Source organism: Odocoileus virginianus, chromosome 11 (assembly GCF_023699985.2).
Source record: "Odocoileus virginianus isolate 20LAN1187 ecotype Illinois chromosome 11, Ovbor_1.2, whole genome shotgun sequence".
In the NCBI taxonomy this organism is placed as follows: Eukaryota; Metazoa; Chordata; class Mammalia; order Artiodactyla; family Cervidae; genus Odocoileus; species Odocoileus virginianus.
Genome location: NC_069684.1, coordinates 7,854,119 through 7,866,228, shown reverse-complemented (window position 1 = coordinate 7,866,228; position 12,110 = coordinate 7,854,119). Strand labels below are relative to the sequence as shown.

At 47.9% G+C, this 12,110-nt stretch overlaps 2 protein-coding genes and 1 non-coding gene across 9 annotated transcripts in view; 2 read left to right on the top strand and 1 right to left on the bottom strand.

Moving 5' to 3' along the window:
- HHAT (hedgehog acyltransferase) overlaps positions 1-12,110 on the bottom strand; it is a 367,616-nt gene that overhangs the window by 26,960 nt on the left and 328,546 nt on the right. For 5 of the 7 annotated variants that reach the window (XM_070473890.1, XM_070473893.1, XM_070473888.1 and 2 more), the window contains one exon: positions 8,745-8,893. The exons of the other annotated variants lie outside the window; for them this stretch is intronic. In XM_070473890.1, the coding sequence (XP_070329991.1) occupies positions 8,745-8,893 (149 nt within the window). Of the gene's footprint in view, positions 1-8,744; positions 8,894-12,110 lie in introns of those variants that run through there. 7 annotated transcript variants of the gene reach the window in all.
- KCNH1 (potassium voltage-gated channel subfamily H member 1) overlaps positions 1-12,110 on the top strand; it is a 440,397-nt gene that overhangs the window by 420,279 nt on the left and 8,008 nt on the right. Inside the window, exons 11-12 of the transcript XR_011490223.1 lie at positions 7,854-8,112; positions 8,704-9,727. The gene's annotated coding sequence lies outside the window, so the exon portion shown is untranslated. The remainder of the gene's footprint in view (positions 1-7,853; positions 8,113-8,703; positions 9,728-12,110) is intronic.
- On the top strand, positions 11,315-11,421 carry LOC139037627 (U6 spliceosomal RNA). Its single transcript, XR_011490502.1, has one exon. It is a non-coding gene; the product is annotated as a U6 spliceosomal RNA (small nuclear RNA).

Here is a 12,110-nt window from a genome sequence, read left to right as displayed (position 1 = left end):
CTTCCTGGCCTGGTGCCTTTAACTCTTCTGCCTCCAAATCTCATTTCATCCCTCCACTCAAGGTGCTAAGGAAACAGGAAGCGGGACGCAGCAGGCTCGTATTTTCAGGCATCACCGCCGCTAACTCGCTTGGTCACCCCCTCTCCCGGGGTCCCTCAGTTTCTCCATCTTTGTAACGGGGGGAACAAGCCTGGAGGAACACGTCTGCATCCTTTGTCATGGCAACTGCTAATTCAGACCGGGGCACTGAGGCGCGTGTTCCCAGTGCCTGGATGGTCTTTCGTTAACACAGTCAGAGCTGCGGTTATTTGATCCTGGCCACGGGCTGAGCCCCCACAGGGCATCCAGCAGGGGGACAGAGAGGAAGGAAGGGGTGACTCTGACTGCCCCTGGGGGCCCTCCTGCCATCCCGAGCAAGAGTCGTTTGCTGGCTGCGCCGGGTGCACACTTTAACTGGCACGGAGAGCGGTCTTTAATAAATCACGCTGCTCACACTCAATTTCACATCCTGATGAAGGCAGCCTGCGCTGCGTTTTTCATCTTGCCCGCCTCCCAGCCCAGGCCCCGCGGGCGGGCACTTACTAAAGTGCTCACTGCCATAAAGCAAAGTCATTTCATGTGAAATTGAGGAATTGGAGAGAACAAACCGGAGCCGCTTCTTCTTATCCTGACAGTGCAGGTGGAAAGAGGTGCCAAGAAAACACACATTTTCTCTCCCCAGAACCAGATGGGTGGGGGCCCACCCGTCAGAAGCGCGTCCCTGCCGCCGCGGCCAGGATCTCCACTCCGACCACCAGGACCAGGGGCTGCCCAGTCAGACCACGCTCCCCAACCGATTCTCTTCCTTAAATGTTCCTTTCCTTGTTTTGTTTTTAAACAGCCTATTTCGGGCTATTGTTCATCCTTGATTCACAATCACGCTACGTAACATAGTAGAGATGGCTCAGCAATGAGCTCCTAGAAGCTGCCTCCCGAAAAGAAAAGGGGGAGGCAGTGTGGGGGAGGCTCCCCGCCACCCGGCCCGAACAACACTCACCCACCCGGGCAGTTTTTAAGATGATTTGATGGTCTTTCTTTTTTTGACCAAGCTGGCACGGCATGTGGCATCTTAGCTCCACAACCAGGGGCCGAACCTGTGCTCCCTACAGCGGAAGTGCAGAGTCTTAGCCGCTGGACTGCCAGGGAAGCCCCCAGACCGCCCCCCACCGCCCCAGGCATTTATGAAGTGCTGACCATGTGCGCAGCACCTAGACAGGCAGCCTGGACATGCGTCACACTGAGCTTCTTCTGAGGCCCGTGAGAATATGCACCCAGAGGCTTAAAGCAGACTCAGGGCCCCCAACTCCCCACCTACCCTCGAGATGTGGCGCTCCGGCTCCGGCTCTGGGAAACCCAGAGGACAGAGACAAGAGTCTCCAACACCTGGGTCGCCAGGACGATGGGCTGACGCTAGTAAGCTGACTTGGCCCTAGGATGAAAACGGCAGAGCTTCAAGGGTTTTGTTTTGCCTCCTAATCCAAGTATGCACACACAGGGCAGTGGCAGTCTGGGGATGTCACAGGGGCACGGGGTGGCAGCCCCGGCACTGTTTCTCTGGAATCACAGAGACTCTGGAGAAGAGAAGAGAAACACCTGCAAATATAGAACAGTCGAGCTTTGGAAGCAGGATGGGGGGCGGGGGGTGCGCAGCGGAGGGCCACCCTGCAGGCAAAGAAACTCGCCAGCAGCTGAAGCCCTTCATCCCTGGGACGGGCTCAGGACACTCTGAGCATCCCCGTCCCAGAGACAGAAGCAGGACAGGCTGCGAGGAGATGCCCCTTCTGGACCAGAGGTGGAGCAAGTCTGAGGGTCTGTGAACCAGCCCCTCTCCTCCCAGGTCCCTGGGATCAGGGAGTCCATGGTTCAAACGGTCACTGAATAAACACATGGGTGCCTGAGTCCTTCTGAGTACTCAGTCACAAGACTCTCAGATTCCTAATCATTTCTGATTGCTGCAAAATCCCCAATCAAGAAACCCTAGGCATGCACATTTGGCCTCTGTTTCCCCAGCTGTGGGCCACGCAGCCAATGGACAGAAGTGCCCACAGTCGAAGCATCATCTGTATTTATGTGTGTGTGCACAGGAGAAGAGGCACCTGGCAGGGGCTGGCTGAGAACACCTAGACATTAACAAAGGACAGCGGGTCAGGAAGGCCACCCAAGTCATCCTGTTTCCTGTCACCTCGAAAGGCACGTACCGGGGGAGCTGAAAAGGGAGAGAAGACACAGTACCTACACCACACGGACCTCTGAAAGGGTGATGTCAGCAGATCTCTCTGACATGTTCTTTTCCTAAAGCCGTTGTTAGGTAAATGACTCCAAATTACTTCAATTTCTCAGCAAAGAACGCAATGATACAACCAAGCTCCCGGCGGAGACAGCAGCATCTCTCCCAGAGCTCTTGGACACCACTGCGGGTTAGACATGCCAGCCACCCCCGGGGATGGGAAGGAACTGTTCCTGCCTGGCACAGCCCACTTTGTTCTCACCTCACTGCTCCCACTTACTGTGGGCTGTGCTCATCTCCACGCTGAGGAAGGGATCGACTGAGCGCAGGAGGCACCGTGGAGCAAAGAGCCTGCGCGCCGTCTGACTGGCTGCTGCTTCTCATCCAGGGGCTGTGCCTGCTCGCTCCCCGCCCCTGCCAGGGGTGCTGGCGGTGGCAGGGATGCAGTTTCTCTCTATGGGTGCTGAGCCCACGGGTCTGGTCTCATTGTGTGTGCATGCTCGGTTGTGTCCAGCTCTCTGCGGCCCTATGAACTGTAGCCCACAGCAGGCTCTTCTGTCTATGGGACTTTCCATACAGGAATACCGGACTGGGTTGCCATTTCCTTCTCCAGGGGAATCTTCGCCAACCCAGGGATCGAACCTGCATCTCCTGCATTGCAGGCAGATTCTTTACCACTTAAGCCATCGTCTCTTTAAGTGCTGACTTTAACCACTGGGACTGCCTCTTGCCTTCTCCAAAAGGGACTGACATATGCATTACTACGGATGAAGCAGATAGATGGCGGGAAGCTACTGTAAGGCCTAGGGGCTCAGTTAGTGCTCTGTGATGACCTAAAGAGGGGAGGATGGAGGAGGTGGGAGGGAGGCCCGAGAGACAGAGGATATATGCATACATGTAAATGATTCATGAGGTTGTACAACAGAAACTAACATAACATTGTAAAGCACCTATATTCCAATTTTTTTCCCTAAAAGAAGGAACTTGACAGAAGACCGAAGCACAAAACAGCACCAAAATCAGATTGATTATATTCTTTGCAGCCAAAGATGGAGAAGCTCTATACAGTCAGCAAAAACAAGACTGGAAGCTGACTGTGGCTCAGATCATGAACTCCTTATTGCCAAATTCAGAATTAAACTGAACAAAGTAGGGGAAACCACTAGACCATTCTGGTATGACCTAAATCAAATCCCTTATGACTATACAGTAGAAGTGAGAAATAGATTTAAGGGACTAGATCTGACAGACAGAGAGCCTGATGAACTATGGACAGAGGTTCATGACATTGTACAAGAGACAGGGATCAAGACCATCCCCATGGAAAAGAAATGCAAAAAGGCAAAACGGTTGTCTGAGGAGGTCTTACAAATAGCTGTGAAAAGAAGAGAAGCGAAAAGCAAAAGAGAAAAGGAAAGATCATTCGCATTTGAATGCAGAATTCCAAAGAATAGCCAGGAGAGATAAGAAAGCCTTAGAAATGCAAAGAAATAGAGGAAAACAACAGAATGGGAAAGACTAGAGATCTCTTCAAGAAAATTAGAGATATCAAGGGAACATTTCACATAAAGATGGGTTCGATAAAGGACAGAAATGCTATGGACCTAACAGAAGCAGAAGATATTAAGAAGAGGTAGCAAGAATACACAGAAGAATTGTACAAAAAAGATCTTCACAACCTAGATAATCACAATGGTGTGATCACTCACCTAGAGCCAGACATCCTGGAATGTGAAGTCAAGTGGGCCTTAGAAAGCATCACTATGAACAAAGCTAGTGGATGTGATGGAATTCCAGTTCAGCTATTTCGAATCCTGAAAGATGATGCTGTGAAAGTGCTGCACTCAATATGCTAGCAAATTTGGAAAACTCAGCAGTGGCCACAGGACTGGAAAAGGGCAATTTTTATTCCAATCCCAAAGAAAGGCAATCCCAAAGAATGCTCAAACTACTACACAATTGCACTCATCTCACACGCTAGTAAGGTAATGCTCAAAATTCTCCAAGCCAGGCTTTAGCAATAAGTGAACCGTGAACTTCCAGATGTTGAAGCTGGTTTTAGAAAAAGGCAGAGGAAGCAGAGATCAAACTGCCAACATCCGCTGGATCATCGCAAAAGCAAGAGAGTTCCAGAAAAATATCTATTTCTGCTTTATTGACTACGACAAAGCCTTCGACTGTGTGGATCACAATAAACTGTGGAAAATTCTGAAGGAGATGGGAATACCAGACCATCTGACCTGCCTCTTGAGAAACCTGTATGCAGGTCAGGAAGCAACAGTTAGAACTGGACATGGAACCACAGACTGGTTCCAAATAGGAAAAGGAGTACGTCAAGGCTGGATATCGTCACCCTGCTTATTTAACTTATATGCAGAGTACATCATGAGAAACGCTGGGCTGGAAGAAGCACAAGCTCGAATCAACATTGCTGGGAGAAATATCAATAACCTCAGGTATGCAGATGACACCACCCTTATGGCAGAGAGTGAAGAGGAACTAAAAAGCCTCTTGATGAAAGTAAAAGAGGAGAGTGAAAAAGTTGGCTTAAAACTCAACACTCAGAAAACTAAGATCATGGCATCTGGTCCCATCACCTCATGGGAAATAGATGGGGAGACAGTGGACACAATGTCAGACTTTATTTTGGGGGGCTCCAAAATCACTGCAGATGATGACTGCAGCCATGAAATTAAAAGACGCTTACTCCTTGGAAGGAAAGTGATGACCAACCTAGACAGCATATTAAAAAGCAGAGACATTACTTTGCCAACAAAGGTCCATCTAGTCAAGGCTATGGTTTTTCCAGTGGTCATGTATGGATGTGAGAGTTGGACTGTGAAGTAAGCTGAGCACCGAAGAATTGACGCTTTTGAACTGTGGTGTTGGAGAAGACTCTTGAGAGTCCCTTGGACTGCAAGGAGATCCAACCAGTCCATCCTAAAGGAGATCAGTCCTGGGTGTTCACTGGAAGGACTGATATTGAAGCTGAAAGTCCCATACTTGGCCACCTCATGCGAAGAGTTGACTCATTGGAGAAGACCCCGATGCTGGGAGGGATTGGGGGCAGTAGGAGAAGGGGACGACAGAGGATGAGATGGTTGGATGGCATCACCGACTCGATGGGCACGAGTTTGAGTAAACTCCGGGAGTTGGTAATGGACAGTGAGGCCTGCAATTCATGGGGTTGCAAAGAGTCGGACACGACTGAGCGACTGAACTGAACTGATGACCCTTAAGATTGACTGGTTTGATCTCCTGGAAAGTCCAAGGGACTTTCAGGAGTCTTCTCCAGCACCACAGTTCAAAGGCATTAATTCTTTGGAGTTTTATCTTCTTTACGGTCCAGCTCTCACAACCATACATGACCACTGGGAAGACCATAGCCTTTACTACACGGACCTTTGTCAGCAGAGTAATGTCTCTGCTTTTCAACACACTGTCTAGGTTTGTCATTTTTCTCCTGCCAAATGGTCCATACCGAAATCGAACTGATTACACTCTCTGTAGGTGAAGATGGAGAAGCTATATACAGTCAGCAAAAACAAGAGCTGGAGCTGACTGTTGCTCAGATCATCAGCTTCTCCTAGTAAAATTCAGGCTTAACTTAAAGAAAACCAGGAAGAACAATAGGCCAGCCAGGTATGACTTAAATCAATTCCCATGTGAATTTGCAGTAGAGGTAACGAATAGACTGATGGGACTAGATCTAGTTAACAGTGTGCCTGAATGATGGACAGAGGTCCATAGTATCGTATAGGAGGTGGCGAACAAAACCATCCCAAAGAAAAGCAAGAAGGCAGTGTGCTTGTCTGAGGCGGCTTTACAAATAGTGGAAGAATGAAGAGAAGTGAAAAGCAAGAGAGAGAGGGAGAGGTACATCCAATTAAATGCAGAGTTCCAAAAAACAGCTAGAAGAGACAAGAAGGCCTTCTTCAATGAGGAATGCTTAATAACAGAAGAAAACAACAAACGGGGAATGACTAGAGATCTCTTCAGGAACACTGGGAACATCAAGGGAGCATTCCACACAAAGATGGGCACAATAAAGGGTAAAAATGGTAGAGACCTAGTAGACCTGAGGAGATCAAGAAGAGATGAAAAGAATACATGGAAGAACTGTATGAAAAGGGTCTTATCACTAAGATTACTACGATGGTGTGGTTAGTCACACAGAGCCAGACGTTCTGGAGTGTGAAATCAAGCGGGCCTTAAGAAAGCTAGTGAATGAGATGAAATTCCAGCAGAACTATTCAAATCCATACAGGATGATGCCATCAAGGTTTTGCATTCATTATGTCAGCAAATCTAGAAGACCCAGCAAGCAGCCACTGGACTGGAAAAGGTCAATCCTCATCCCAATCCCCAAGAAGAGTAGTATCAAAGAATGTGCTAAACCATGGGACAGTTGCAGCCATCTCTTGTGCTAGTAAGGTCATGCTCAAAATCTTAAACGCTAGGCTTCAGCATTATGCGAACCAAGACCTTGCAGATGCCCAAGCAGGGTTTAAAAGCAGAAGAGGAACTAGAGATCAAATTGCCAACTTTCACTGGATTACAGAGAAAGCAAGGAAATTTCAGAAAAACATCTATCTCTGTTTCATCGACTACGCTAAAGCCTTTGACTGTGTGGATCATGACAAACTCTGGAAAGCTCTTAGACAGATGGGAATGCCAGACCACCTTACCTGTCTCCTGAGAAACCTGTATGCAGGTCAGGAAGCAACAGAGCAAACCCTGTGTGGAACAACTGATTGGTTCAAGACAGAGAAAGGAGTACGACAGGGCTGTCTGCTGTCACCCTGCTTCTTTAACCTATATGCTGAGCACATCATGAGCAATGCCGGGCTGGATGTTATAAGCTGGAATCAAGATAGGTGGGAGAAACATCAACAGCCTCAGATGTGCAAGATGATACCTCTCTAATGGCAGAAAGTGAACAGGAACTAAAGAGCCTCTTGATGACGGTGGAGGAGGAGAGTGAAAGAGCCAGCTTAAGACTAAAATATTAAAAAAAAAAAAAACTAAGATCATGGCATCCAGTCCCATTACTGCATGGCAAATAGAAGTGGAAAAGGTGGAAACCGTGATAGATATCCTCTTCTTGGGCTCCAAAATCACTGCACACAGTGACTGCAGCCATGAAATCAGAAGACAATTGCTTTTTGGCAGAAATAGAGATTACAGCCCTGTAAAATTCAAGTCTTCAAATCCCCTCCCCCTCCCCCGCCCCAGGAAAAGTACAGACAAAGACTGAGGTTACACTGAAAGAGCCCTCCAGGCAGGAGTGGGGAGGGAAGCGTGCCCTGTCTGGGCTGGGATCAGAAGGCAGTGTTCTAGAAATATCACCAGCTGCAGCAGATTCTTAGTGTGAGGGGCTTACAAAGGTATTTACCTGACATGTAAAGTGACTCACACATATCCGCTGTCCTTGTTTTAGGAGTAGCAGGGGAAAATAGTCTGAGAAAGCTCCACTCGAAACTTTTTAATGAATGGCAAAGGTTAAACCCGACTATCAGAACTTTATAAAAGAGAATTGATATAAACAAATAAAAATAAAGTGACTCAGACACTCTTTTCATTACAGAGAACAACATTTTGTGCCTTGAAGATGCCATTCCGGAAGAACACTGTGTTCCTACTGACTCTGGCCAATGGCCCTGAGGGGGTCTGCCTGGAACCACAGGCCAGCACTGCCCCTGCTCCGAGCCCAGGCTGGGATGTGCCCGTCGCAGCCAAGGGTCCCTTCTGGAACCCCATTCACCTGGGCAGCCCGGATGTTCCTGAGCCCGTGCAAGCCTTGGCAGGGAGCAAACCTTCAGTGGTCTCACGGAGGATGCTCGCAGGTTAAGTTCTCTTCCTCCCCTGCCCAGCCGCTCAGAATGACACAGCTGAAACCAGTGTTTTAGGGGCAGAGAAGACACGACAGGGCTCTTCTGACATGGAGACGAGGAGGAACAGGCAAGGGCAGCCTGGATCTCTCGGGGATGTTAGAATTAACAGTCAGCTGTAGTCCCTGATAGCTCAGTTGGTAAAGAACCAGCCTGCAATGCAGGACACCCCAGGTCCATTCCTGGGTCGGGAGGATCCACTGGAGAAGGGATAGGCTACCCACTCCAGCTTTCCTGATGGCTCAGCTGGTAAAGAATACACCTGCAATTCGGGAGACTTGGGTTCGATCCCTGGGTTGGGAAGATCCCCTGGAGAGGGAACAGCTACCCACTCCAGTATTCTGGCCTGAAGAATTCCACAGATAGTCCATGGGGTCACAAAGAGTTGGACACGACTGAGTGGCTTTCACTCAGCTGCAGTCACTAATTAGATTTGTGCACCCTTCCCGGCTGAGTCCTCTGGGCTTCCTGCTTAGCCAGCAGGAGGGGTGGGAGGCTGGGCTCCTTCGGGGAAACTCACCCCACTGTTTACTCTCTTCCCGGTAGTCTTTCCACGGGATTAGTCGTTGGCCTCCAGGGAAGGGATCTCAGCTGCTGTGCTTTCTGACGCGGTTCTGTTTGTGACCTCGGAGCGCACTATTAGACTCCAGACTCCTTGCCGAGTTCCCAGCTGCTCCCGCGGTGTGGGTCAGCTCAGGGCGTGGAACCAGCCCGCCAGGCCCTTTCTCGGATTCCTCTACAGGGACAAGGCGGCGTCTTTGAGAGCCAGCTCTACCGCGTGGATCTGGACTTCCCTCCATCTGACCCATCACATCCATCCAGTCCTTCCAAACTTGTGTCCCAGCTACGTAGCTGCTGATGCAAGAGGGGACTGTGATGGTCCCCTCTCCGGGTCTCCCATGATACCCCTGGGTGGAGGTTTGAGCTCTAATGTTGGCATCTTTCACTGCTTCTCCTTCCCCTAGGGGGCCACCCTGGGTCCCATTTGGGAAGATTTGGCTCCATCCTTACTGTAATGGCTGGGAAGGATCCGATCATAAACTACTCATCCTTGAGACTCATCATTCGATACTTACGGAGCTCTTACTACATACACACTGGGTGACGCCAGAGATGCTGCAGACATTAAAAGGCTGACTTACGGTTACAGACACAAGAATTCCGTGTAAAAAGATGTCATGACCACAGGGTATTTCCCAATGCGGAAGATGTTTCTGTGAGCTGGACGTCATGTCGAGGGCTGGGTAAAATGGTAGGGGAACTGGCATCTGTGCTCAAAGAGCTCCATTCTGGAGAAGAGGGCCCAGAGCACTGAGAGCCTGGCTGTGAAGGGTGCAGGAGCAGACCAGACAGAGGACATGTGGACTGCCCGGATTCCGACCATCACCCGCGTCTGTGCCGGAAGGCAGCCATGGCGAGCTATTCCTGAGCACATGCCTTCCAGTAATTTCCAGCCTCTGGATAAACCCCCCTCAATGGAAGAAGGCCTGCCCTCCAGAAAGACCATCTACCCAGCAAGACTTAGAATGGATTTGCACCCCGGATTTTAATCTGTTCATTTTCTGACCAGGTAACACACAATTATAAAATTCAAATGTTCCAAAGAGTAAGCAGGGAAAAGTAAATCTACATCTTTCAACCTCCATGTCCAGTCCACCTAACCCTTTCCCCCAGAAGATCTGTTTTCAGTTCCGTGTTTCTACTCCCAGGGATATTCTATGCACACAGAAGTATAACATACATATCCATATATACACATGCACACAAACACATACATATACACACAAATAATTTAAATGGTTTTTAACTTTTCATTCTGAAATATATATTAACTTGAACACAAATACTACATGCACTGTTCATTTCCTTATTTTTTAAGGTTTTATATACTGGGGATTGTTCCATGTAGATACATGTAACATCTCTTCATCCTTTTTAATGGCTGTGGACACTTCTGAATTTATGTACCATAATTTAACTGACTCCCTCTGATGGGCATTAGGTCCATTCTAAATTTTGCTGTTACAAAAAATGCTGCAATGAATATCTTTGTATAATATTTCATTTCACATGTATAAAAGTGTATCTGAATGGCAAATCCCTACAAGTAGAATGGCTGGCTCAGTTTTGGTAGATACTTCCAAACTATTCCCTACAGAGGAGTCACCATGAGCTAAATATATGAGGTTAAATTTTTTGATCTTTGCGATCTAGAGCTTGTAATTTGCATTTCCCAGATTGAGGTTGATATACAAATACTGACTCCTTATATACCTGAAATTAATATAATTTTATATGTCAATGACACTTCAATTTAAAAAAAAGTGATGTTGAGCATCTTTTCATTCGTTTCAGAGCCATCTGTGTTTCCTCTTTCTGAGAACTGTCTGTTCAAGTCCTTTTGCTACTTTCCTCCTAAGTGGGTGCCTTTTTCTCCCAGATTTTAAGGGTGAGAATGGTTATTACTATTGCCCAGCCTGACAGGTGTCCTGCAACCATCACCAAGTGTGAGGTCAAGGGCACTGAGTCGGTGGGAAGCTGGCCACAGGCAGGGACAGGCCAGGGGACAAGCTGCCAAGATGGGAGCAGCCACCCTGGGCACGCCAGGGGCCCCCGTGCTGGGACGAGGGCCAGAAGAACACGGCCGGCACAGCTTCTGTCTTCTACAGCAGCTCGGAGTCCCGTTTCCGAATATTTATTAAGTGAAGAAACCAAGACAAACGTCGTTACTATTAGCATCGTCATCTCTGCAGAGAGTGCTCAGTGAGCCAGGCCAGAAAGACTGTACACTTATATTCTCACTCTACTCGGCCCTTCAGCTGGGAACTGGAGCAAGGCTTTATTAGCCTGCCTGCTACTCCCTTTTCCCCCTCCCTCCATCCTTTTCTTCCTTCCCTGCTCTCTCCCTTTGTCTCCCTCCCCTCCCCTCTTTGTCCTTCTATCCAGCCCATCCACTGCCTACTTTAACATTGAATTGGGGGGCAGGCAAGGCTTAGCTCTGAAGCCTTTCTCTCATGCAAATTTCCCAGTGTAGCTGGGCAACTCATGTGTGTGTGCTAAGTTGCTTTGGTCGTGTCCAATTCTTTGCAACCCTATAGACTGTAGCCCGTCAGGCTCCTCTGTCCATGGGATTCTCCAGGCCAGAACAGTGAAGTGGGTGCTCACTTTGGCAGCACATATACTAAAATTGGAATGATACAGAGAAGATTAACATGGCCCCTGCACAAGGATGACATGCAAATTCGTGAAGCGTTCCACATTTTTCTCAAAATGGATTAAAGACCTAACTGTAAGACCAGAAACTATAAAACTCTTAGAGGAAAAATAGGCAGAACACTTGATGACACAAATCAAAGCAAGATCTCTATGACCCACCTCCTAGAGTAGTGGAAATAAAAACAAAAGTAAACAAGTGGGACCTGATTAAACTTAAAAGCTTATGTATAGCAAAGGAAATTATAAGCAAGGTGAAAAGACAACCCTCAGAATGGGAGAAAATAATAGCAAATGAAACAATGGACAAAGGATTAATTTTCAAAATATATAAGCAGCTCATATAGCTCAATACCAGAAAAACAAACAACCCAATCAAAGAGTGGGAAAGAGACCTGTCAGACATTTCTCCAAAGAAGACATACTGATGGCTAACAAACACATGAAAAGCTGCTCAACATCGCTCATTATGAGAGAGATGCAAATCAAAACTACAAAGAGATACCACCTCACACCAGTCAAAATGGCCATCATCAAAAAGTCTACAAACAGTAAATGCTGGAGAGGGTGTGGAGAAAAGGGAATGCTCTTGCACTGTTGGTGGGAATGTAAATTTATACATCCCCTATGGAAGACGGTATGGAGATTCCTTAAAACACTAGGAATAAAACCACCATATGACCCAGCAATCCCACTCCTAGGCTTATACCCCAAGGAAACCAAAATTGAAAAAGACACAT